This window comes from Aethalodelphis obliquidens, unplaced genomic scaffold (assembly GCF_003676395.1).
Source record: "Aethalodelphis obliquidens isolate GAN/ISIS:26980383/991018 unplaced genomic scaffold, ASM367639v1 scaffold21, whole genome shotgun sequence".
In the NCBI taxonomy this organism is placed as follows: domain Eukaryota; kingdom Metazoa; phylum Chordata; class Mammalia; order Artiodactyla; family Delphinidae; genus Aethalodelphis; species Aethalodelphis obliquidens.
In genome coordinates, this window is record NW_020837965.1 from 18708575 (window position 1) to 18735175 (window position 26601).

General features: G+C 45.1%; 1 protein-coding gene across 1 annotated transcript in view; it reads right to left on the minus strand.

The window, feature by feature from the left end:
- SERPINA3 (serpin family A member 3) overlaps positions 1 to 15934 on the minus strand; it is a 133084-nt gene extending 117150 nt beyond the window's left edge. Inside the window, 2 exon segments of the mRNA XM_027120867.1 lie at positions 15129 to 15248; positions 15916 to 15934. Of these exon segments, the coding sequence (XP_026976668.1) occupies positions 15129 to 15248; positions 15916 to 15934 (139 nt within the window).
- Positions 15935 to 26601: the final 10667 nt, after the last annotated feature.

Below are 26601 nucleotides of genomic sequence, written 5' to 3' on the forward strand. Positions count from 1 at the left end.
ACATGAAGTTTGAAGGTGCTGGGCTCATAAGAAGAGTTCCAACGGTGTCACCTCCACATGCCACCCTCTTTAGGACCTTACGAGCCAGAGCTGTGATCCGTGGGGACAGGAGACAGAGCTACTGCCTGGAAGCCTCCAGGAGAGACTGAGGTCTAAGCTGGTGACCTCAGCAAACAGGACTGTTTACCTCCAGCCTCTGCCCCGTCATCTCAGAGTTCAGAGGAGAAAGGGCTTCTGGGGTGGTGTGGGGGAGGGGAGGAGAAGGGAAGAGAGAGAGAAAAGGGGCAGAGGAGGGAGAAGAGAGGTGGGAGGGGTGGAGGGGCGGGAGCTGAGCTGAGTCTCATCCAGAGGCCGGTGGAGAGGCCTTCGGACAAGCCGGGGGACAGAGGTGATCAATTGTCCCAAATGTCAGTTTCCTCAGTGCTGATGCAACCGTTTCTTTCAAAAAAGAGTCAAACATTATCCCCAAAATTATTTCTGGAGGAATAGTACCTGTGTATTTGGCCTGGTTGGAGGGCTCTGTTTCTGAGCAATCTGTCTTTCCAGTGCTGGACAGACTCACCTCCTGTCTGTTTGGCTGTGGGGCCCTTCAGGGACAGTGTAGCCCAGGAAACCCCCCTGGAGACCTTGTAGCCTCTGCCCAGAGGGACCCAGGGCACTAATTCTGTCCGCCCGGCCCTGTTGAGAGCAGCACCCTGTGCCGGACAAGGAGACGCGCCTCATGGCCCTGGTGGGAGTTCTGACCCTGGCGGTGGATGCACAGCTATATGGGGTGCACAGCTGGCTCGAATCAGAATCCCACAGAGCAACTTGCCTGGTGGTCCAGTGTTTAAGACTCTGTGCTCCCAACGCAGGGGGCTGGGGTTCGATCCCCGTTCAGAAAACTAGATCCTGCATGCTGCAACTAAGAGCCCTCATGCTGCAACTAAAGGTCCTGCAAGCTGCCACGAAGATCCCGAGTGCCCCAACTAAGACCAAGTGCAGCCAATAAATAAATAAATATTAAAGAAAAGAAAAGAATCCCCCAGAGTCAAAGGCAGAAATGACCCCAGAAGCCCTGGTGGCATGTCCCTCCCTTTGCAGAATCAAAACTGAGACCCAGAGAGAAGACTGGTCTTCAGAGGGCGCAGAACCCTCCCAGCATCGTGACACAGGTCCTCCCGCCTCCCTCCTGCCTCATGTTCCACAGGCCCCATGCAGAGTACTAGAACCACCCTAAGAAAGGTTTCTCCAAATGTGGGAGCGTCACGGATTAACCGGCTGGGAGAGCGGGACGTGGGGAGTGGATCCAGAGCCGCCGCCTGCCCGGGCTGCTGGATCCTCATGGGTGCTGCTGTCTATTTATCCCGCAAAGATCTCCTCCCCTGCTTGCGCAATGTCTGCGGGGACAGCACAGTGTTCTCTCCTCAGACTGGAAATGGGCAGATGATCATTTCTGATAACAAGATTTATTAGATCTATTTGAACAACCTAGTTACAGAAACTGCTTTTGGTCCCTTAAAAAAAAAAAAAACCTAACCTAAAAATAAACAAAAAAAATTTCCCTTGAGAATGTTTTCTCCTGTTTAATAAAACTCATTGAGGAATGTGTGAAAGCTCAGAATATGGAAAAAGGGACTTTGGAAAATCCTCATGACTATTGTTCTTTTTTAGAAAAAACATCAACTCTTCTTAGTTTTTCCCCCTTTCTGTGATTTACTCATTGAGGACCATGTAAAAACCCAGAAAATGGAAAGAAGAATATTTGAAAATATTCCCCAGAATTGTATCACTCTGGGACATCCCTAGCGAACATTATCTTCTGTTTCTTTTATGTCATTTTTCTTATGTTTGTTTGCGAGTGTGTGTATATGATAGGGATCTCCAAACACAAACTCAGATATCTTTAAAATGCAAAACACCTTATATGTATATAGCTCGACTGGCATGTTGAGACACTCCCCCATTCCCAGAGTCCCGGTGTTAGCCCGAGGGCTCCCTGAGAATGTCAAAATCACGAGCGTCAAAGCACAAATATCTGGGGCATCTTGTCTCTGGCATCACCTGTCTTTGCAGTCCTGCTGTGTCTGGGCCTTTGTCCTGGGTTACCCCTTCACTCTTGGTTCACCTTAAGAGCTGGTTGTCCTTCATCCTTGAGTTTGAGGTCTCCTTACATTCTCTTTGAACTAATCCCAGGCCTTTCTTTGGCTCATGGGGAAAAACCCGTCCCTTCATGCCTTGTACTCACAACCAACCATCCGTGACAAACCATGGCAAACCTCTGTGACCCCTAGGGATTCCACCAAATCCACTGGAGACCACTGTGTTAGTGGTGAGGGTATGGCTTTGGCATGAGATAAACCTGAATCCTGAAGGTCTACTCACCAGCTGTGTGACCTCAAGACATTTAGTGGAAATCCCTCAACTGTCATCTCCTTATCTCTAAAAGCAGATAACAACATTTCCCAGTTATGTTTGTTTGCAAGTGTGTGTATACGATAGGAATCTCCAAACACAAACTCAGATAAGTTTAAAATGCAATACAGCTCAATCATAGGTATATAGCTTGACTTGCATGTTGATACACTCCCCCTTTCTTGAGAAAGGAAGCCATGTCTAAATAGACTAAGTGGGAGAGAGCTTCAAAGCAGCGGAGGAGTAAGACATGGAGATCACCTTCCTCCCCACAAATACATCAGAAATACATCTACACGTGGAATATCTCCTACAGAACACCTACTGAACGCTGGCAGAAGACCTCAGACTTCCCAAAAGGCAAGAAACTCCCCCTCGTATCTGTGTAGGGCAAAAGAAAAAAGAAAACACAGAGACAAAAGAATGGGGACTGGCCTACACCAGTGGGAGGGAGCTGTGAAGGAGGAAAGGTTTCCACACACTAGAAGCCCCTTCACAGGCAGAGACTGCAGGTGGTGGTGGGGGGAAGCTTTGGAGCCTTGGAGGAGAGCACAGCCACAGGAGTGCGGAGGGCAAAGCGGAGAGATTCCCACACAGAGGACTGGTGCCGACCAGCACTCACCAGCCCGAGAGGCTTGTCTGCTCACCCACTGGGGTGGGCGGGGCTGGGAGCTGGGGCTCAGGCTTCGGAGGTCAGATTCCCGGGAGAGGACTGAGGTTGGCTGCGTGAACACAGCCTGAAGGGGGCTAGTGCACCACAGCTAGCCAGGAGGGGGTCCAGGAAAAAGTCTGGACTTGCCTAAGAGGCAAGAGACCATTGTTTTGGGGTGCGTGAGGAGACGGGATTCCTGCTCTATGTGCCCACAGACAGCAGAGCCCCACCTAAGCAAACTCCAGAGATAGGCGCAAGCCATGGCTATCAGCTCTGACCCCAGAGACAGGCATGAACTGCTAACACTGCCACCACTGCCACCAAGAATCCTGTGTGCAAGCTCAGGTCACTATCCGTACGCCCCCTGGGAGCCAGCTACTGCCAGGTGCCTGAGACCCAGGGACAACATTCCTGGGAGAACACATGGCACACCTCAGGCTGCTGCAATGTCACGCTGGCCTCTGACGCCACAGGCTCATCCCGTATTCCAATTATGACTACCATATCCCTCCCTCTCCATAGCCTGAGTGAGCAAGGGAGCCCTAATCAGCTGCTGCTTCAACCACCTCCTGTCTAGGTGGGGAACAGACACCTGAGGGTGGCCTACACACAGAGGCGGTGGCAAAACCAAACCTGAACGCCAGGAGCTGTGCGAACAAAGAAGAGGAAGGGAAATCTCTCCCAGCAGCCCCAGGAGCAGCGGATTAAATCCCCACAATCAACTTGATAAACCTTGCATCTGTGGGATACCTGAATAGACAACAAATGTTCCTAAAATTGAGGTGGTGGACTTTGGGAGCAACTGTAGATATGGGGTTTGCTTTCTGCATCTGATTTATTTTTGGTTTTATGTTTATCTTAGCTTAGTTTTTTTGTTTTGTTTTGTTTTTATCTTTTTAATTTTTATTTATTTATTTATTTTTGGCTGTGTTGGGTCCTCATTGCTGCGCACAGGCTTTCTCTAGTTGCGGCGAGGGGGGCTACTCTTCATTGCGGTGCTCAGGCTTCTCATTGCGGTGGCTTCTCTTGTTGTGCAGCATGGGCTCTAGGCATGTGGGCTTCAGTAGTTGTGGCTCACAGGCTCAGTAGTTGTGGCTCATGGGCTCTAGAGCACAGTCTCAGTAGTTGTGGCACGTGAGCTTAGTTGCTCTGTGGCATGTGGGGTCTTCCCAGAGCAGGGCCTGAACCCGTGTCTCCTGCATTGGCAGGTGGATTCTTAACCACTGTGCCACCAGGGAAGTCCTATCTTAGTTTAGTTTTTAGTGCTTGTTATCATTGGTGGACTTGTTTATTGGTTTGGTTGCTCTCTTCCTTTTTTTAAATTTTTTTTCCTTTTTTCCCTCTTTGTGAGTGTGTGTGTGTATGTTTCTTTGTGTGATTTTGTCTGATTAGGTTTACTTTTACCGTTTCTCCGAGGGTTCTGTCTGGTTTTGTTTCTTTGTTGTTAGTTTTTTCTTGTTTATTTTTTGTTTGTTTTTTCTTTCTGTAAGTGTGTATGTGTATGTTTATTTGTATAATTTTGTCTGTTTAGTTTTGCTTTTACCATTTGGTTTGGGGTTCTATCTGCTCTTATTTTGTTTTTTCTTCCTTTTCTTCTGAGCCATGCAGCTGTGAGGGTTTGGGTGCCCCGCCCAGGTGTCAGCCCCGAGCCTCCGAGGTGGAAGAGCTGAGTTCAGGACATTGGACCACCAGAGACTTCCCGGCCCCGCATAATATCAATTGGTGAGAGCTCTCCCGGAGATCTCCGTCTCAACACTAAGGCCCAGCTCCACCCAACAGCCAGCAAGCTACAGTGCTGGACACCCTATGCCAAACAACTAGCAAGACAGGAACACAGCCCCACCCATTAGCAGAGAGGCTGCCTAAAGTCATACTAAGTTCACAGAGACCCCAAAACACACCACCGGGTGTGGCCCTGCACACCAGAAGGACAAGATCCAACCCCACCCACCAGAACATAGGCATCAGTTCCCTCCAACAGGAAGCCTACACAAGCCACTGAACCAACCTCACCCACTGTGGGCAGACACCAAAAATAATGGGAACTACGAACGTGCAGCCTGCAAAAAGGAGACCCCAAACACAGTAAGTTAAACAAAAAGAGAAGACAGAGAAATATGCAGCAGATGAAGGAGCAAGGTGAAAAAACCCCAGACCGAACAAATGAAGAGGAAATAGGCAGTCTACCTGAAAAAGAATTCAGAATAATGTTAGTAAAGATGATCCAAAATCTCGGAGATAGAATGAGGAAAATACAAGAAACGTTTAACAAGGACCTAGAAGAACTAAAGAGCAAACAAGCAATGATGAACAACACAATAAATGAAATTAAAAATTCTCCAGAAGGAATCAATAGCAGAATAACTGAGGCAGAAGAACAGATAAGTGATCTGGAAGATAAAATAATAGAAATAACTACCACAGAGCAGAATAAAGAAAAAAGAATGAAAAGAATTGAAGACAGGCTCAGAAACCTCTAGGACAACATTAAATGCACCACCATTTGAATTATAGGAGTACCAGAAGAAGAAGAGAAAAACAAAGGGACTGAGAAAATATTTGAAGAGATTATAGTTGAAAACTTCCCAAACATGGGAAAGGAAATAGTCAATCAAGTCCAGGAAACACAGAGAGTCCCATGCAGGATAAACCCAAAGAGAAATATGCCGAGACACATACTAATAAAACTATCAAAAATTAAATACAAAGAAAACATAGTAAAAGCGGCAAGGGAAAAGCAACAAATAACATACAAGGGAATCCCCATAAGGTTAACAGCTGATCTTTCAGCAGAAACTCTGCAAGCCAGAAGGGAGTGGCAGGACATATTTAAAGTGATGGAAGGGAAAAACCTACAAACAAGATTACTCTACCCAGCAAGATCTCATTCAGATTTGACAGAGAAATTAAAACCTTTACAGACAAGCAAAAGTTAAGAGAATTCAGCACCACCAAAACATCTTTACAACAAATGCTAAAGGAACTTCTCTAAGTGGGAAACACAAGAGAAGGAAAAGACCTACAAAAACAAACCCAAAACAATTAAGAAAATGTTAATAGGAACATACATATTGATAATTACCTTAAATGTAAATGGATTAAATGCTCCAACCAAAAGACATAGACTGGCTGAATAGATACAAAAACAAGACCTGTATATATGCTGTCTACAGGAGACCCACTTCAGACCTAGGGACACATACAGACTGAAAGTGAGGGGATGGAAAAAGATATTCCATGCAAATGGAAATCAAAAGAAAATTGTAGTAGCAAGTCTCATATCAGACAAAATAGACTTTAAAATAAAGACTATTATAAGAAACAAAGAAGGACACTACATAATGATCAAGGGATCAATCCAAGAAGAAGATATAACAATTGTAAATATTTATGCACCCAACATAGGAGCACCTCAATACATAAGGCAAATGCTAACAGCCATAAAAGGGGAAATTGGCAGTAACACAATAATAGTAGGGGACTTTAACGCCCCACTTTCACCAGTGGACATATCATCGAAAATGAAAATAAATAAGGAAACACAAGCTTTAAATGACACATTAGACAAGTGATTTCATGAGCCAGGTTTTAACCTAGAAGCTGGACATCCAGCAGGGAATGAAACAGGTAAAGCTCCTACTGTCAAGGTGAGTCATCTCTCTAGTTCTAGAACATTCCCCTTAATGGAAGTTTGGGGTCAGTAATCCAGTGGTCTGCAAATGTTTTCTGTAAAAGGCCAGAGAGTGACTATTTTACATTTTGAGAGACACATTTGGTCACCTCCTCCCTTCCCCTCCCTTGTCTCCTTCTCTTTTCCTTTTTTTTAGCAAACTTTTACAAATGGAAGTTAAATATAATTTTTAAATATTTTCATAATATTATATATAATATATTAAAATATAATTCTTAGCCTGTGAGATACACAGAAACAATCTGTGGGCATATTTGGCTAGGGACCTGGTTTTACTGGGAAGTGACCAGATGCACATGGAATTCATAAACGTGAAGAAGCATTTCCCTCCTTTAGTTCAGGCTCACATCACAGCTTCCAGCCACAAATGGCCCATAGAGGTCTGGGGTTTGGGTGAAATTCTTTGCCTCCCTCCCACCTCACCATACCATCCCACCCTCCTTGCAGTTGCAGGGAAGCCCTTCCCCACTGGAACCTTCTCGTTTTTCTCTCCCTTCTTCTCTCCATCTCTCTCTTGCTTCTATGGCCTCTTGGTCCTGAAAAACCCTCTGCTTCTTTCATTTCCCCCAGTCCCCTTCTCCTAGCTCCTGGTCAGGTTGCCAGATTGTCAATCATCCATTCAGTCCCACCAGGCTCCAGGTGGGGCTCCCTGGGTGGAACCAGGTCATTGCTGCATGTTCCACAAGCAGAACATCTAGTAGATAGTTTCTGTCTGACTTTGCTACAACTGACTGCCTCTTTGTGTAGCTATGCTTCTGATTATGTTGATTATTTTGATTATTAGGTCTTGGTCTGCGCTAACCTCCAGGAAAGTGGTTTAGGAAGAAGGAAAAATTCCAACATCTAATCTCATGGCTTGCACAAGGACCCGCACCTGTTAAATGGTAGAGCTGGTAGAGCTTGGAAAAATAAAACAACCCAGAGCCAAAATCAGGCTCTCTCTACCCTTCCTGCTCTTTCCTAAAAAAAAATAGGAAGACTTTTCCATGCTTGAGCATATGAAAGAAAATTATAGTCTTGGGAGTATAATTCTTGCACAAGTGTTGGGGCCATGGCTTTTTTAAGGCATTGATTGTCTGTGGATCTGCACAGGAAGCCTGTGTCCTTTAGGTGGGGTGGGGTCCTAGCTGAAAGCGTGCTCTGTCCCCATCAGTCACCACTGAGTGAGAGATACATTTTTTTTGTTAATGTTGAGTGAAATGATCATTTTTAAAGGCTGATAACCTAGAGAGAGAAAAAATGGTTGATAGGATGGGGAAGGAAGATATTAATCATGGGTATTAATCAAGTTGGTATTGCACATTGATGGAGCCTTGAGCTGTAGGGGACCTGCAGGAACAACCAGTGTGAGTTTTCCTGTCTCATGGGTGGACAAATACCTGGAGACCAGAGTCCAAGTGTCCTGGGAGAAGCTGGGACATAGGGGATCTTGGGAAGAGCTTGGCCCACAGAGATCCCTGGAGGGAGGGCTGACTTTGACTTTTTTTATTATTAATTTTTTAATCTTTTAATTTATTTTTGGCTGCATCAGGTCTTCGTTGCTACACGTGGGCTTCCTCTAGTTGCGACGAGCGGGGGCTACTCTTCCTTGTGGTGCGAGGGCTTCTCATTGCGGTGGCTTTTCTTGTTGTGGAGCATGGGCTGTAGGTGTGTGGGCTTCAGTAGCTGTGATACATGGGCTCAGTAGCTGTGGCGCACGGGCTTAGTTGCTCCGTGGCATGTGGGATCTTCCTGGACCAGGGCTCAAACCTGTGTCCCCTGCATTGGCAGGCGGATTCTTACCCATTGCGCCACGAGGGAAGTCCCTGACTTTGACTTTCTGACTAGCCAGGCTGAGACTGTCTGTCTCTGGGGCTGAGAAAGACCAAGGGGAACACAGAACTAAGATCTGTCCCAGGAACCTCCGAAAGGCGGTGCTCAACACAACCAGTGTAGGGAGAGGTAGGGCTGCTCCTTCACCATCAGACCTAACAAAACCTAGAGGTTGACAGGTGTGTTATTTCCTATGGCTGCTTATACAAATTACCACATACCTGGCAACTTAAAACACAGCCTAGGGCAGATTCCACTCCTTACCTCTTCCAGATGCTGCTGGCTGACCACACCCTTTGGCTTATGGGTGCATCTCTCCAATCTCTTCCTCCATCGTCATATTGATTTTTCTTCTTCTGTCTGTGTCAAAGCTCTCTCTACCAATCTTGCGATGGCACATAGGGTTCACAGGGATAATCCAGGACAACCTCCCCATTTCCCATCTCATGATCCTTCCGTTAATCACATCTGCCATAATCCTACCCCCACCCCCAGCATCAGTTTTGTGGGCATAAAGGTAACATTCACAAGTTTCACGTGTTCAGACATGGATATATTAGGGAGTCATTTTTCAGCTTACATCAATGGACAACAAAGAAAAAAACGAAATAAAGAGCTCTCAAATGCTTCATAAATGGAGGAGCAGGGAGAATGAGAGAGAGAGAGACAGAGACAGAGAGAGACAGACAGAGAGAGAGAGGTGAGTAGGGTAAGTATTTTGGACAGTCTCATCTTATTAGGATGGGAGATAGCCACAGGATTTGGGGGAGGTTAATATTACATTTGGTGGGAAAAAAGAGTATGTTTTGATTGGAATAAAGAGCTGATATCTAATTTCCAAGGATAGTTGAAACATACATCCAATTATGACCAGTGATAAAAGGAAGGTAAATATTAAAAGGTATAAGTGTATTTGACCCTCCAAATGGATAGATGGCAAAAAAGAAAATAATAGAATTTTAGTTAAAGTCAGAAATATATGGAAAAGAAAAAGGAGTAAACAAGAAAGCAATGCATCGTAAATCTAAATTATGATGAAGGAACACATGGGAGAATAAATTTTCCAAAGAGAACCAAAACCATATTTGCCATCCCACAATGTGACCTTGGGACTCCCCAGGTGGGCTTTTATGACCGCATCAACTAGTATGGGAGAGGAGGACAAGTGACGCCCTGTGACTTCTGAGTCTACACAGTACTGTGAGGAAGGCCAAGCCACATGGAAAGGATTCATGTAGTTGTCCTGACCACAGCTCCGGCTGAGGTCTTTGCTTACAGCCAGCATGAACCACCAGACATATGAGGGAGGAAGACTTAAATGGTTTCAGTCCAGCCATTGTCTGAGAGTAACCACAGGAGACAAGGAGACACCCAGAGTGAAAATGACCTCATTGAGCCTAGTCAGAGTCAAACACCAGAATTGTGAGAATGAATAACAAGAAATGATTGTTTTATAACACTACATTCTATACTCAGCAAAAATATTCGTCAAAATTGAAGGCTAAATGTAGATTTTTTTAGACAAACCAAAGATTAGACAACTCATCACAAAAAAATGGAAAAGAAAGTTCTTGGGATAGAAGGAAAATACACAGATAGAAAATGGTACCTAAACACAGGAATGAAGAGTAGCAAAAATAGAAAAAGTAGATTTTTTTCCTTATTTTGAAACTCTTTGATGGATATTGACTGTTTATAGCAAGAAAAAAAATATTTGCAATGTATTGTGGAGTTTATAACATACGTAAATTAAAGATAAGACAACAATAGCACAAAGTACAAAAGGGGAAAAATCAAGAATATTGATGTAAGATTCTTACATTTTACTAGAAGAGGCATAATGTTATTTGAAGGTATACATTGATAAGTTAAAGATTTATTGTAAATTTTTAATCTACTGAAAAACATGTAAAACAAAGAAGTATAGCTTATAAGCCAACAGTTGAGTAAAACAAAAACATAAAAGCTCCTCAAATAACCCAAAAATATGGCAAGAGAAAAAATTAAAAACACAGATGGGTCAAATAGGAAACAAATAGAAAGTTAGTAGTCTACCCTAACCATATCAGTGATCACATTCTGTAACAAAAATCATAGCAATTCATTCATTTATTCATCCATTTATCCACTATTTATTGAGTACCTACTATCTGTTAATCACTACAATCTTATTGAGAATACAATGGTGTACAAAAGTGTCAGAGTCCCAGCTCTCAAGGAGCTTTGAGTGTAATAATGGACACAGATGAGTAGCTTGCAATTAAAATATATTGTGATATATTTTTTGATAACAGAGTGGGTCAGGCTGGGCCTCTACCTCACACCATATATAAAAATTAACTCAGAATGGATCAAAGACCTAATTGTAACACCTAAACCCAAAAAAACTCCTAGAAGAAAACAAAGGACTAAATCTTCATGACCTTAGATTTGGCAATGGATTTATAGATCTGACACCAAAAGCATGAGCAACAACAAAAAAAGGAGGTACATTGGACTTCATCAAAATTAGAACTTTTCATGTGTCAAAAGACACTATCAAGATTGCAAAAACACAATCTGCAGAATGAAAGTAAATATTTCCGAGTCATGTATCTGATGAGGAAATTGTATCTAGAATATTTAAAGAATATATACAACTCAATAATTAAAAGACAAACAATCCAATGAAAAACTAGACAAAGATCTTGAATAGACATTTTTCCAAAGAAGATACACAAATGTCCAATAAACACTGAACAAAGGCTCACCATCATTCATCCTTAGGGAAATGCAAATCAAAACCCTAACCTGACATCTACTAGGACGACATAATAATAATGATGATGATGATGATGGAAAATAAATAACAAGTGCTGTCAAGCATATGGAGAAATTGGACCCCTCATACATAGCTGGTGAAAATGTAAAATGATGCAGCTGCTGTGGAAATTGGTTTGGCTGTTCCTCAAAGAGCTAAAGGTAGAGTTACCACATGACCCAGCAATTCCATTCCTAGGTGTACACATGAGGAAAATGAAAACGTACATGCACACACAGACCTGTGCATGCATGTTTACAGTAACACATTCATAATACTCCCCAAAATGGAAGCAGGCAGATGTCCATCAAATGACCAATGGATAAACACAGTATGGTACCTTCAGACAATGGAATACTATTCAGCCATAAAAAGGAATGAAGAACTGACACATACAACGTGGATGAACCTTGAAGACATCAGCTGAGTGAAAGAAGCTGGTCACCAAAAATCACGTATTGTATGATTCCATTTATATAAAATGCCCAGACGTTAAATCCAGAGACACAAAGCATATTAGTAGTTGCCAGGTGATGGGGAAAGGGGGTAACAGGGAGTGACAGCTTAATGGGTATAGGGTCGCCTTTGGGGGTGATTCAAAGAGTTAGACTCTAAGAAGAAGTGGTGGTTGCATAGCATGGTGAATGTACTAACTGCCACTGAATTTTACACTTTAAAATGCTTATTTTATGTTATGTAAATTTCACCTCAATAGATAGTGAGGGAGACTTAGAGATACGGTAACTAAACGCCCTGTGTAGACAGTGTCTGGATCCTAATTCAAAATAACCAACTGTAAACAAAGTTTGGGAACCAGTTAGGGAAGCAATGACTTGATATTTGATGTTATTAAGGAATTATTTTTTACAGTGTGATATGCTACTGTGGGTATACATTCTTTTAAATTCTTATAGTTTAAATAAAACTCTGTGTAGGATTTGCTTCAAAACAACCCAAGGGGGAAACGGTTTGGGAGGTAGGGGGAAATGATGTTGGCCCCATGTTGATAATGACTGAAGTAGATTATATGTATGTGGGGTTCACTATGCCATCCTACCCATTTTGTATATCTTTGAATTCTTCCATAATAATAAGATGAAAAGCAAAAAACATCCTTGAGGGCAGGACTGTGCTTTATTCCCCAGTACTTAATGCATCCTTGACATGAAGTGGGATGAATGAATGAATGAATGAAACCATGCATCTCATCATAGCCCCTGTTGTACCCTCTCATTAATGAACATTAAGAGAAAGAAATGACGATCCTGAGAAGTCACGGAAAAGTGAGAGTGTGGGTGTTTATGTCCAGGCAGTGGATGTGCAGATTAAAACTATAGTCGTAAAAAGCAAAGCTGGGAGAAAGTGAAGTCTGGCTCGCACCCATTAACCATGAAATCTCTGTTTCTGCACTCAGACTGGAGGCCACCTTCGTGCCCTCTCCGCCACCAAGCCAGCTCAGGAAGGACAAGGCTTTTGAGTTACAAAAGTTTTGTAAACACTCTTTCTGTTGAGTACATATTAATTTTTCTGTTTATGCTGCATTAAAGTAGAAAGTTCTATTGATTTGTATCTACCATTTAAAAACCACTCCAGCCAAAATGAATAAGCCATCACGATATTTGAAAGAGTCATTAGCCAAGCTCCTAGGAGGCAAGATCAATGACCTGAGCTGCACTCCTGTGACGGACACAACTGCAGCAGGAGGTGTCCCAGAGGAGAGAATGACACCAGGAGAGGCTGGAGCAGTGCTCCAGTGAGGTCAGTGCTTCCCTGGTTTAAAGAACGTCCATCTGCATCATTAGGTTTCAGTTTTATGGCAACCTTGAGGGGTCAGGAGGGCAAAGGCTGCAAACACCCGAGACTCAGCCCAGGACCCCAGCCCCGGTCTCAGGGAGCCTCCCATGCTCACAGCTCTTTCTCCTCCACACATGGATTCCCACACAACCTGCACTGAGGGGTCAGTTGTTTTCCTCACTATGGGTGATGGGCCAAGGGAGCTTCAGAGCAGTCTGTGTCATCCCAGGAGGCCAGCCTGTCACAATCCTCCCGGCAGAGATGAGCTTCTGTGCAAAGGGTCCTACAGACTTTCTGAGTGTCCCCAGCTCCTCCAAGGTTCAGACGAAGATTTCAATTTCAGGTGATTGTGGGGCTGTGAGTGAGGCTGGAGTTTTGACCCCCAACCAGCTTGGTGAGCAGCCCACAGTTCACCTCCTCACAAGACACACACATGCACCCCTCAAGCTCCAAGAGCTGCACATGTGAGCAACAGGCTGTGGGGTGCCAGCTCACTCTGCCTCCACGACTTTGACCATACTCTTCTCTGGGCTGAAATCTTTTTCTTGGCTCTCTGCTGATCCATCTTCCAGTCTCAGCTCAGGAGCCACCTCCTCCAGGAAGCCTTCCAGGAACTCTCTAGAAATAAAGGCCTGCTGGATTCCTCCTATGGAGTCAATTGATGATTCCAGAGTTTTCCTTGTGGGCCACTCACGAGGCCATGATGGCTCTGGATGAGCAGAGTTCAGAGGCTGCTGCCGCCACCAGCATCCAGCTCACTCCCAGGCCTCACCCCGACGTGGACCGCACACCCTGTCCAGGTGCTGAGTTCAAATGACCTTTTCCTGCTGATGACTTTCCACACAGAAACAGGAAGCCTACTTTTCCTGGGGAAGATTGTCAACTTATTGGGGTCATGCCCCCTCGGGTGTACTGGATGACTCCGAAGAACAGAGCAGGGAGGCACCCTGGGTGGTTCTATACGGCCCAGGAGACATCCGCGGACATCCGGGATTCCATTGCTTCATCTAGAAGTGAAATGGGAAACATCGGGGTTGGCCAAAAGGTTCGTCCCCGTAAGATGTTATGGAAAAACTCGAATGAACTTTTTGGCCAACCCAATATTCTGAAGCAGTGATGCAGGCAGACACTCTTGTACAAGTTTCATGCCGCCATGAAAGTAACCACTGGCCCACGTGCCAGGAGCCTCTGTTGCAGAATCGGGTTTAATGAGATATTCCATATACCCTGGCTCCCTTGCCTGGTTTTCATGGGAACCTATGGGGTGAGGGTAATAAAGGAGGTCAAGGCTGTATCATCGAGAGCACACCTCCTATGTACCAGGGGCTTTATATATTTTATCTCATTTTAAAATTATTTCCCACAACATATAAACAACTGTTAAGCTGAACCGTATGAAATTGATTATATTTGACCTTTTTTTTACCTGCAGATAAGGCACTTTTGTATAGTTCCGCCTAGTACTATTTCTCCCTTCTCTTAGCTGAGGATCAGAGCTTGAAAGACACGCCCCAGCTCACTCAGCTAGAAAGTAGCCAAGCTGGGATTCAGGTGTGTTTTATTTCAAAGCTAGACTTTCCATTCTCATTCCTTTTCTAAATCGGTGATTTTCAAGCTTGTTTGTGTGCACACGTCCCCTGAGGATCTGTTAGAAAGCAGGTTTTGATTCAGTAAGTCTGGCGCAGGTCCTGAGGTCAGGTATTCCTCACAAGGTCCAAGGATGCTGAGGCCTCTGGTCGGGTGACTGCTCTCTAACAGGTGCTAAGTGCTCCTGTCCCTGTGACCCCAGGAGGGGTTATGTGGGTTTGGTCACCAGGGCACTGGAGCAGCATTGGCCCTTCAGCGCTTGTGTGGAGCTGAACATAATCGTGGCAATACCTTTTTGAAGCCTGCAGACAAAGCTTGCTGTAGGGTTACCTATTAATGAGTGCTTTGCAGGGAAATAAGTATTTTAAATAAAGCCTTTTTGCCCATTCTAGGCTTACCGTGGGTGCCTGTCACTGTCTGTGGGCTGTGTTCCACGTCAGTCACAGCAACTGGGACTTTGGCTATCAGCCGGCTCACATCCGTGTTCTCCAGCTGTGCAGAAGGGAACCACACAGGCTCTGGGGCCAGACACACCGGAGATCAGATCCCGCCCTGGCGCTCACCAGGTGCCCACCTGGAGCGGTAAGAGAACAACAGGCAACACAAAGAGCCGGGCTGAGTGTCAGTCAACAGGTTGTAACATATGATCTCATTTAACCCTCATTTAATATTTTACATTTACTCTCACAGATAAAACTTACTGATTTTTTTTCTCATCTCCAGTGAGAAGGTGCCCACCAAGCACCAGTAAGTCAATAAAGTTAGCCTCCCAGAAGGGGGAGCCCCAGAGTCACTGAAGGTATCCCCTGAAAAATAGAGGTAAAAAGTACTGGAAAATGGGTGTCTTGTCTTTTGTTTTTTTCAGGGTTGACAATGAGGACCCCAAACTCAAATGCTTACAGGGATAGGTGGACCTAGCGGGGGTTAGGGAAAAAATAACAGCACAAGTTCAGTGGTGGATGTCAGCTGAGCTGGTGTTGGGAAGGCATAGGGAGTGGTGGGGACTGGGGTAAACTGGGTATCATCTAAAGGGGGCATCCAATGTTGGCCTGCCCGTGACAGTGGCTTAGATGAGACAAAAATTTAAATTCCGACCTCACATAAAAGTGAGCTGGCATGGTAGCTCTGCTTTACCCAGGCTTATTGTAAACTGTGGGTCTGCCACGCCTAGGGTGTTTTCCTCACCTGCACACTTGAAGACCATGCACAGTGCTTCCACCTTCCAGCCCACAGGAAGGGAGCAAGGGAAAGGGTACACCCCATGAGTTACACACGTCTCTTCAGCTTATCTCCTGTTGGCCAGAACCTAGTCACGTGGTGCACCTAGCTGCAAGAGAGGCAGAGACGTATCATTTCTATCTTAGGTTACCATGGGTCCAGCCACAAACTGGAGGGTATTTTATTTTAGAAGGGGTGATTGGCTATTGGGGACCCCCTAATACACAGCCTCTGCGTAAGTTCTTGCCAGCCTCAGTTGGGTATCACCTTACAGAAAGGTATCCCAGGGTTGCTGGCTTTTCAATATTTGAAGAGAAACTAAAAAGCCAGGTTTTTAAGTGAAAATGTTCCCATTTTTGATGCTGACCACTAATTCAATTTAAAAACTTCTCCGTTGGCCAACAGCGTGTAGGGTAAATAAGCACACAGTGGGTCTGGAAGGCAGCTGTGCAGAGCAGAGAAGTCATCAGGGTCCCTAAGTCTGGCCCTATGAGATGCTGGCATCAGGACCTCTGTTAAAACCCGGTCCTGGGGTGTGACCTGCATTGAAATCCCCAGGCAGACATGAGACTGTCCCCCGAGAGTGAAGATGGCAGCTACGAAGCAGCTTAAATCACAAGACGACGTTTCAGAAATGTTTGCCCACGTTTTACAAAAGATGTACCACACTCATTTTTAGACTATTTCTGTTAATAAAGCCAGTTTATACGAAAATCATTGTTATAACAACATAATCCGTAATTTTGCTGAAATGGAGGCAAAAATAATAAATATTATGAAAAATATATGAAGATTTGTGAATTATGTATATCTTTATTTCTCATCGAAACATTATCAGCCCATCACCAGACACCCAAGACGCATGCAGTAAGTATTGGATTCAGTCATGACTGATACTTTGCTGATTTTCAGTCATGTAAAACTATAGCTGGAACCAGAATTTTCAATTCTACTGTTTTAAAGGTATCAATTTTCAAGGGATGGATGTTATTCAGAAGTTTGCTTCACCCTGATTAGTGGCTTTCAATCTTTGGATACGTGGGAAATGGCTTCCTTTTGTACTTTGTCCTTGGAGAGCCTGGCTTAGAGGTGGCTGGGGTCTCCTATCTGTCCCCTCTGGGCAAGGATACAGCCCTGGAGGTGTGACAGCAGGAGGGAGGGGTGGACAAAGCTGGGATTCCTCAGACCAGAAAGAGGCAGAGGCCTGGAGCCAGAGGGGTCGCAGAGCAGGGGTGGGTCTGCTCAGCTGAAGGGTTCACCCATCATTCATTCCACAAGCATCTACTGAGTGGTCACTGCACCCCAAGCATTGGGCATGACTCACGCTTACATGTTCGGGGTGCGTGAGGGAGCAGGGACCCATCCTACAGGTCACTCCATGGAGAAGACAGGGTCCTTGAGGCTGGAAGTGCTAGTTGGGAGGGGCCCCAGTATCAGCACTCCCTGCTTGGATGGCCATTGAGGATGCCCATCGAGGATGGCCGGAGTTCCTTGGGCAGAGATCCTGGGCATATGATGAGGAATGTTGTGGGATGGAGTTGCTCTTCTGTTTTAGGAGGAAGGAAATGACCAGTTCAAGTCAAACAAACATGGAGGGTTGGGAAGAATGACCAAAGCCTGGGGCTACCAACTTTGACCTCAACCCACTGGACGGCTCAGCCTTCCAGAGAAGTGACCAGGGAGAAATTCAGCCTTCACCCAAGAGCACTGCCTGAGTAACTCTGCCACGCAGACTCGGTTGGGCTACAACCCGTGTCAACAGTCCCTAAAGAGACAGGAGCACTGCAGACCCACAATGAAGGGCTATCTGGGTGTCCTCCCAATGACACATTCGAGCCTGGGTAGGGCGGCCAAGTGGTTAGGAGCTGGGTTCACATCCTGCCTGATTGATATTCATCTTTTGTGACAAATTATGTAACTTTTGTCCCTTGGCTTGCTTCTATGGGCTGGAAGTTCTCTCACCCGTGAATGGGGTCTTTTTTTTGTTTTTTTTTTTTGCAGTACGCGGGTCTCTCACCGTTGTGGCCTCTCCCGTTGTGGAGCACAGGCTCCGGATGCGCAGGCCCAGCGGCCATGGCTCACGGGCCCAGCCGCTCCGCGGCACGTGGGATCTTCCCAGACCGGGGCACGAACCCGTTTCCCCTGCATCAGCAGGTGGACTCCCAACCACTGCGCCAACAGGGAAGCCCTCGTTAATGGGCTTTTGCTAGTCCCTTCCCCACAGGGTTGTGAAGGTGAAATGACTTAATGTGTGGGACATGCTTAGAAGAGTCACCAGGCCAGGAAGGTGCCGTGGAAATGTCCGCTGTCATCATTCCTGAGTGAGCTGAATGGCGGCCCCCAGCAGGTGGCCCACATCCTAAGCTTCTGTGAGTATCACCTTACGTGGCAAGAGGGTCTTGGCAGGTGTCATCAAGTTAAGGATATGGAGAGGGTCATCCTGGATTAAATCCAGTGACAGGTGTCTTTATAAGGGACAAGAGAGGAAAAGACACAGGCGCAGAGCTTGATGGAGTGATGTAGCCATGAGGAAGGCTGACAGCCACGGGAGCTGGAAAAGCTAAGACCCTCCCTCCCCCCAGAGCTTTCTGAGGAGCACAGCCTGCCCACACCTTGATTTGGGACGTCCAGACTCTGGAACTTTGAGAGAATACACTTATTTTTAAAACAAAATTTATTGGGGTATAGCTGATTTACAATACTGTATTAGTTTCAGGTGTACAGCAAAGTGAATCCATTATACACATACAAATATCCAGTCTTTTGTAGATTCTTTTCCCATATAGGCCATTACAGAGTATTGAGTAGAGTTCCCTGTGCTACACAGTGAGTCCTTATTAGTTATCTATTTTATATGTAGTAGTGTGTAAATGTTAATCCCAATCTCCCAATTCATCCCTCCCCCTCCCTTATGCCCTGGTAACGATGAGTTTATTTTCTACATCTGTAACTCTATTTCTGTTTTGTGGACAAGTTCATTTGTACCCAATTTTTTAAGATTCCACATACAAGCCACATCATATGATTTCGCATCCTTTGTTTTAAACCCAGTTTGCAGTCATTGCTTTCGGCAGCCCTAGGAAACCAACATGATACACACCACAGTCAGCACGTTAGTGCCAATTCAGGGTCTTCAGTGGTATTGTAGTGGGAAAATGCTTGTTGAATGAATACCATGTGGGGCTGCACTTATGGCTGGTGTGGCTTTAATCCCCACCTCTGGGTCAACAATGCCATGTCCTTTGAGTTCCCTGGGTGAGTCAAATCTGTGCTGGGTCCCATCCTGGGGGTTGGCGGAGAGTCCTTTCTGGCCATTGGAGACTTCCCCAGGCCCTTCTCTGGCCAGGAGCTTCCTGGTCCAGCTCATGTGCTGCTCTACCCTCAGAGGCCTTGCTGAGTTTCTCCCTATCCAGGCCTGCAGGGGCCCTTAGAGCCAGCCAGTATTCAGGTGGCCAAGTTTCCGGCCAGTCTCACCTATCCCCAGGGACCCTTTATAAGGTTTGGTCATCCCCAGGCCTTTGCTCATGTACCCAGTCTCCTCTCTTCCGGGTTTAAGGGACTCTTTTCTGTTTGTCCCTCTGATCTGCCCGCCTCCCCATCGATACCCTGAGGGATAATCTGGTCCAAGTCCCAGAGGAGCTCGAGCATCCGCAATACCAAAGCCAAGGGGGCCCTCTGCTGTCTGGTTCTCAGTCCTATGACCCAGAAGTCCTGCAGCAATGAAGCTCAAACACGTGGCAGCCTTCTGGGTCAGGCAAGCACACCGGCGGCACAGGTAACATTGGAAAAGATCATCCTTCCACACGGGGGAGCTGGGCCCTGCCTTCCAGGAGCTCCCAGTGGACCAGGCAGAATGTCAGCCACGGCTACGAAGGAGGGTAAATTGAGGACAAGTTTAGCTTGACGAGGGAGGCAAGGCAGCCTTTCAGAAAGACCTTGGGTCCCAGGGGCTCCCAGGTGGCACCTTGATGTCAGCCATGGCTGCGTGATCATGAGCAAGTCCATCTGTAACACGGAGGCCATAACAACTCTTGACACGTCTCATTCAGCCCTCACTCCAACCTCATGACAGACAGTCTCCTTGCATTTGACAGTGGGGGAAACCCAGGGACAGAAAGTCTTAAATAACTCCCTCCTCTGGGCCCCCCAAACAGAAGTCATGTCACCCTGGATCCCTCAGAGCCCTCCACAGCTCTCCTGAGCCCTGACCCCTCCTCCTGTGTGGTTTGTGTCCACCTCTGATGCAGACAACAGACCACGCCATGTCTGGGCCACCTCTGGATCTTCCAGGGCTATGAGGCAGTGCCTGGGCCGGAGTGGGCCATCGGGGGACCCTAGCTGGCTGGAGCCTCAGCAGATCTGGGCTGTTCCCAAGTGAGGAGCAGAGGAGAGAGGGATGGAGACTGAAGTGAGAGGGAGAGGGGTGTTAACACAGAGCCATTCTCTGTCTTACACACACACACACACACACACACGCACACGGGGCAGGACGGGGTAAGAGGGAAAGCGGAACCCCAGGGACAGCAGCAGAGAAAGGCAGCAGGGAGACAGGACAGAAAATTTCACAGACTCCCAAAGCAGAGCAGAAGAAATTGTTTCCAGAGGCAGTTTGGGGCTGGCCCCCCTCGCCCCTGCAGCCCCGCCACTTAACAGGTCTAGAGGTCCCCTTGCAGCTGCCAGGACCAGGATAAGGTGGAGGGGTGCAGGGGTGGACGGGGCCTGCTGGAGAAAATCTCCCCAAACCAGGCTTGGCATCCGGGCCTCTGATTGCCCTGAGCCTGGGGGAGGGGTGACAGAGAAAAGTGGTCCAATATGGTTGGTCCCCACACACAGCCCAGATGCCCGTCTGCTCGTTAGGAGAGGTGGGCGCGTAACCTGAGAGGTCCGAAGGTGCGGCCCTTAAAACCAGGCCCTCGCTAAGCAGGGGGCTCTGTCTGCTGGATCTGGGGTTGGCAAAACGAAAACACAAAGCCTCAAGTGCTGCTCGAGAGGAAATGCAGTGCGAAGTGAGGCGAGCCAGCTGAATTCCTCCTTTTTTTTTTCTTTTGTTGTAGTAAGAACATTTAACATGAGATCTACCCTTCTGACAAATTTTTAAGTATACAACGCTTTTTAAAAGTGTATTGTTAAGTACAGGCACAAGATTGTTCAGCAGATCTCTAGAATTTTTTCATCCGGCGTAACTACAACTTTATATCCATTGAATAACAATTCCCCATTTCCCCCTCTCTCAGTCCCTGGCAACCATCATTCTACTCTTTGCTTCTAAATGAGTTTGGCTGTTTTAGGGACCTCATGTTAGTGGAATCATACAGTATGTGTCCTTCTCTGACTGGCCTATTTCACTCAGCATAATGTCCTCCAGTTGCATCCATGTTGTCACCTATTACGGAATTTCTTTAATTTGTAAGGTTGTGCAATCGTCCCTCATATGTATACAGTGAAAATAAAACCTACAGAATGGGAAAGAATATTTGTAAACTACATATCTCATAGGAGGTTCATACCCAAAATATATGAGGAACTTCTACAACTCAATAGCAAAAAGAGAAATAACCCTATTTAAAAATGGACATAGGACTTGAATAGACGTTTCTCCAAAGAAGACACACAAATGGCCCACAAGTATAGAAGAAGATGTTCAAGGTCACTGATCATCAGGGAAATGCAAATCAAAACCACAACCAGAAATCGTCGCACACTTGTTAGGATGGCCATTATCAAAATTAAAGAGAAGTGCTGGGGGTGAAGTGGAGAAGTTGGAACCCTTGTGACTGTTGGTGGGAATATAATGGTACAGCTGCTAGGAGGATGCTCAAAAAATTTCACATGGAATTCCCATATGATCCAGCAATCCCACTTCAGAGTATTCATCCCAAAGAATTGAAATCAAGATCTCCAAGAGATATCTGCACCCCCATATTCACTGCAGCCCTATTCACAATGGCAGAGAAGTGGAGGCCGCCCTAAAAGTCCATCGTTGGAGGAGGAAATAATGAACTCCTCTCGTTCTTTTCCTTCTTTCCATCTTCAGTCTTCATCCTCTAATGTTAGAGCAGGAAAAGATCCCATGAGAATTTATCCCTGTGCTCTTCAAACAACGTCCCTCCGAGGGGAGGACGACAGGACAATGGGGCAAAGGGGGCCAGTGGGTGAAGCTCCGTGTCCCCCACTCTGCTCCAAGCTGGGCTTTTCTGCTCCCTATTATTTCCTTTTTTATTTTTATTTTTTTTCCATCACACCACACAGCTTGCAGGAGCCCAGTTCCCTGACCAGGGACTGAACCCAGGTCACTGCAGTGAGAGCCTGGAATCCTAACCACTAGGCTACCAGGGAACTCCCTTGCTCCCTGTTCTTGAGGCAAGATTTCAACTGAGAAAGAGATCGCACTGAAAAAACTATTAAAATCTAAACAACTCTTGATAACACCATATTGTATAACTTGTTATTCCCCCAAGGAATGGAAAGTGGCTGGTAATGTCCCAAGGCCTCATGGCTGAAATGAACAAAAGGCCAGCCTGAGGCACATGGGCCTCTGGGTCAGGCAGCCCTGGGCGCTCTCCTGAATTCTTTTTTAAATTTTTATTGGCGTATAGCTGCTTTACAATGTTGTGTTAGTTTCTATTGTACTGCAAAGTGAATCAGCTATACGTATACATATATTCCCTCTTTTTTGGATTTCCTTCCCATTTAGGTCACCACAGAGCAGTGAGTAGACGCATATATGTGGAATCTGAAAAAAATGGTATAGACAATCTTATTTGCAAAGCAGAAATAGAGACACAGACGCAGAGAACAAATGTATGGATACCAAGGGGGAAAGAGAGGGTGGGATGAATTGGGAAATTGGGATGGACATATATACACTATTGATACTATGTATAAAATAGACAACGAATGAGAACCTACTGTGTAGCACAGGGAACTCTACTCAGTGCTCTCCTGAATTCTGATTCTTTTTAGCTGTGTCACCTCGGGTGAGTTGCAGAACTGGCTTCTCATCCCTTCCTTGTAAAACTGGGACCATGTAGTTCCTCCTTCATGGGGCCATTGCCAAGGTAAAACAAATTCTAACTCCACCGCCCTCAGGAGCTCGCCTGCGGCAGCCTTGGAAGACACAACTGCTATCACCTGGACTGGGTACCCCAGAGACGTAGTTCTGGCCTCAGCTCGACCACAGACACCTCCTCCCACTTCCCCGCTCTCTCCTCATCTGCTCAGCAAGAACATTGATCTACAGCCCTGGTTCTCCACTTTGGCTACACAATAAAATCACCTGGGATGTTTTAAAAGGTATTACTCCCCTCTCTCCCCAGACCTCCCTCCTACAGTTTCTGATGTCACTGGTCTGGAGGGGGCTTAGATATCAGTGCTTTTCAAAAATTCCCTTGGTCATTCTCAACCAGCGTTGAGAACCTCTATTCTAGCTAATTTTAAGCCCCCTTCTAGCTCTAAAACTCTGTGGCTGGACTCAGCTTCATTCCAGAAATATCTGATAAAGTATCTAATAGGCTTCAAGCACTGTTAGGTCTCTGGTCCAGTGATGTTTGCATTCATTTCACCACTTAGGAAATGTCTGATGTGGCTTAAACTGGGAGTTTTCAGATGATTCTTTTCTTTCCTTGATATTAACCTGCTTTCATCTTGCTAATTTTCCAAATAAACTAACTTTGTGAATAACAACCATATGGCTCAAGTTCATTGTCCTATGATCTATACAAGTTAGATATGGGAATGAAGTGGCTGTGAGCAACTCTAGCTTACCCTGATGTCAACATCAGGTCATTCCTACCCACCTTATCTTCGCCTCCAGTTTAATAATTTTTAAAAAGTTTGGAGAAATCCATAACTTTCACACATACACATAATGAGAAAGAAAGAGAGAAGGAGAGGGAGGAAGAGAAGAGAAGAAGGGGAAGGAAGGAAGGAAGGAAGGAACAGATTCATTTTTATACAATAGCAATAATGATAACAAAATAGTCAGGAACAAACCTGGGAAATGTATAAGCTCCAGATGGAGGAAAAGTTTCAATACTGCTGAAGAACAGGAAGAAGTTTCAAACAAAAGGAAGTCTTGGATAGGAAGACTTGACACTGTAAAAATGTCAGTTCTCGGGCTTTCCTGGTGGCACAGTGGTTGAGAGTCCGCCTGCCGATGCAGGGGACACGGGTTCGTGCCCCGGTCCGGGAAGATCCCACATGCCGCGGAGCAGCTGGGCCTGTGAGCCATGGCCGCTGAGCCTGTGCGTCCGGAGCCTGTGCTCCGCAACGGCAGAGGCCACAGCAGTGAGAGGCCCGCATACCGGAAAAAAAAAAAAGAAAGAAAAAAATGTCAGTTCTCCTCGAGGTAAGTTATACATTTACCAGGAACTCAATAAAAACATCAACAGGATACTGTAACTAAACAAGATGATTATATAATTCACATGAAAAAATAAACAAGCAAGAATAATCAGTAAAATTATGAAAAGATAGAGAATATTAAGAAAAAAGGAAAATATTGGGAGAGGACTAGCATATTAAAATATATTACAAAACTCCTAATTATAGATTATGAAATTGTAATTTATGAATGATAAAACACATAATTAAAACCAAATGCTGCATGAATAGACAGACTGATCAATGGAACAAAATAGAAAATCTGTAGATACTCCCAAACTCATAATGGAATTTAGACCACAATAAAGAAGGTATTTCAAGTCAGTGGAGAAAATGTGGATTAGTCATTAAATAGAGCTGAGACAACAAAGTTGTCGTCTGGAAATAAAAGTTGGATCCATGATTCTGGTCGAAATCATTGAGTCTGTTCACAGATATTCCAGCTCTCCTTCTGACCATGTGATTTGCTCTGATCAATGAAATGTAAGCCTAGGTGTATCCCTTCCAAGGGGCAGCCTTTAAGAGCCAGGGTGTGAGTCACCATACCTCTGTGTTCCTGGCACAGTGACCAAAAATGTTCTCTGTCAGCCTGGCTCCCAGAGCCCCCTGTTAACCAAAAATGGACATGTAATATGAGTAGGAAATTAGCCTTTGTTCTTTCCAATGATGAGGCTCTGGGTTGTTACTGCAGCATACCATGAGCTTATCCTAACTGTTGCATTCACAGCCTACACCAGGATGAATTTCCTAGACATTAAAGATGCGAATGTAAACGGTGAAACCCAAAAAGTACTAGAAGAAATCATGAAAAAACTTAAAACCCTGGAGTAGGGAATGCCTTTGTAAATAAGAAACAAAAACCCAAAACTTTTTTTAAAGATTAATAATTTTTTTAAATAAATTTATTTATCTATTTTTGGCTGCATTGGGTCTTCATTGCTGCACTCAGGCTTTCTCTTATTGCAGCGAGCGGGGGCTACTCTTGAATGAGATGCGCAAGCTTCTCACTGCGGTGGCTTCTCTTTGTTGTGGAGTATGGGCTCTAGGTACAAGAGCTTCAGTAGTTGTGGCACGCAGGTTCAGTAGTCGTGGCGCACGGGCTTAGTTGCTCTGCGGCATGTGGGATCTTCCCAGACCAGGGCTTGAACCCATGTCCCCTGCATTGGCAGACAGATTCTTAACCATTTGCACCACCAGGGAAGTCCAAGATTTATAATTTTAAATGCATATGAAAATTTTTAAAAATCACTGCATTACAAAAACTGCCATGAGCAGAGTCGAAACACAAAGGAAGAACTTGGGTAAATACACACAACTTGTATCACAGAAAAAGGACTAATTTCATTTATATATAAAGAGTTCGTACAAATCAATATAAAAAAAACTAATGATCCAAAATAAAAATTGACAAAAAATATTAATTGATTGTTCATAATAAAGCAAACGAACTTGGCTCTTAAACTTATGAAAATATCACTCAGGCTAAGAGAAATGCAAATTTAAACTACAAATGAGAAGCTCTGTTTCATCTGTCAGATTGGCAAAGATCAAAAAAGTTGATGCTGGGCTTCCCTGGTGGCGCAGTGGTTGAGAGTCCGCCTGCCGATGCAGGGGACACGGGTTCGTGCCCCGGTCCGGGAAGATCCCACGTGCCGCGGAGCGGCTGGGCCTGTGAGCCATGGCCGCTGAGCCTGCGCATCCTGAGCCTGTGCTCCGCAACGGGAGAGGGCACAACAATGAGAGGCCCGCGTACCGTAAAAAAAAAAAGTTGATGCTGTATTGATAAGAGTGTGGGAAATAGGAAGTCTCATATATTCTCAGAACAAATATAAATTGGAACAGCCTCTCTGGATAGATACCTGATAATATCTCTTAAAATGATACATACATATACCCTTTAACCCAGCAATTCCATTTTCTAGGAATTTATCCTATAGGTATATTTACACAGATGAGAAATGATGTGTATAACAAAGTTATTCATTGCAGCATCATTGAAATTGCAAAAAAAAAGAAAGAAAAAGAAAAGGAAGCAACCTAAATACTCCACAGATAAATGACAATTTACATAAATGAGAGTCCACGCATACAATGGAATCTGTTGCAGACAGAAAGAAAGAGTGAACTCATTGTGACTCTTCGTGAACTGATGTGGAAAGATCACCAAAATATATTGCTAAGTACGTGAAAAAAGCAAGGTGCAGAACAGTGTATTATGCTGCCATTCGTATACGAATGAAATATTTCTGGAAAAAAATGTTCAAGTTGTTT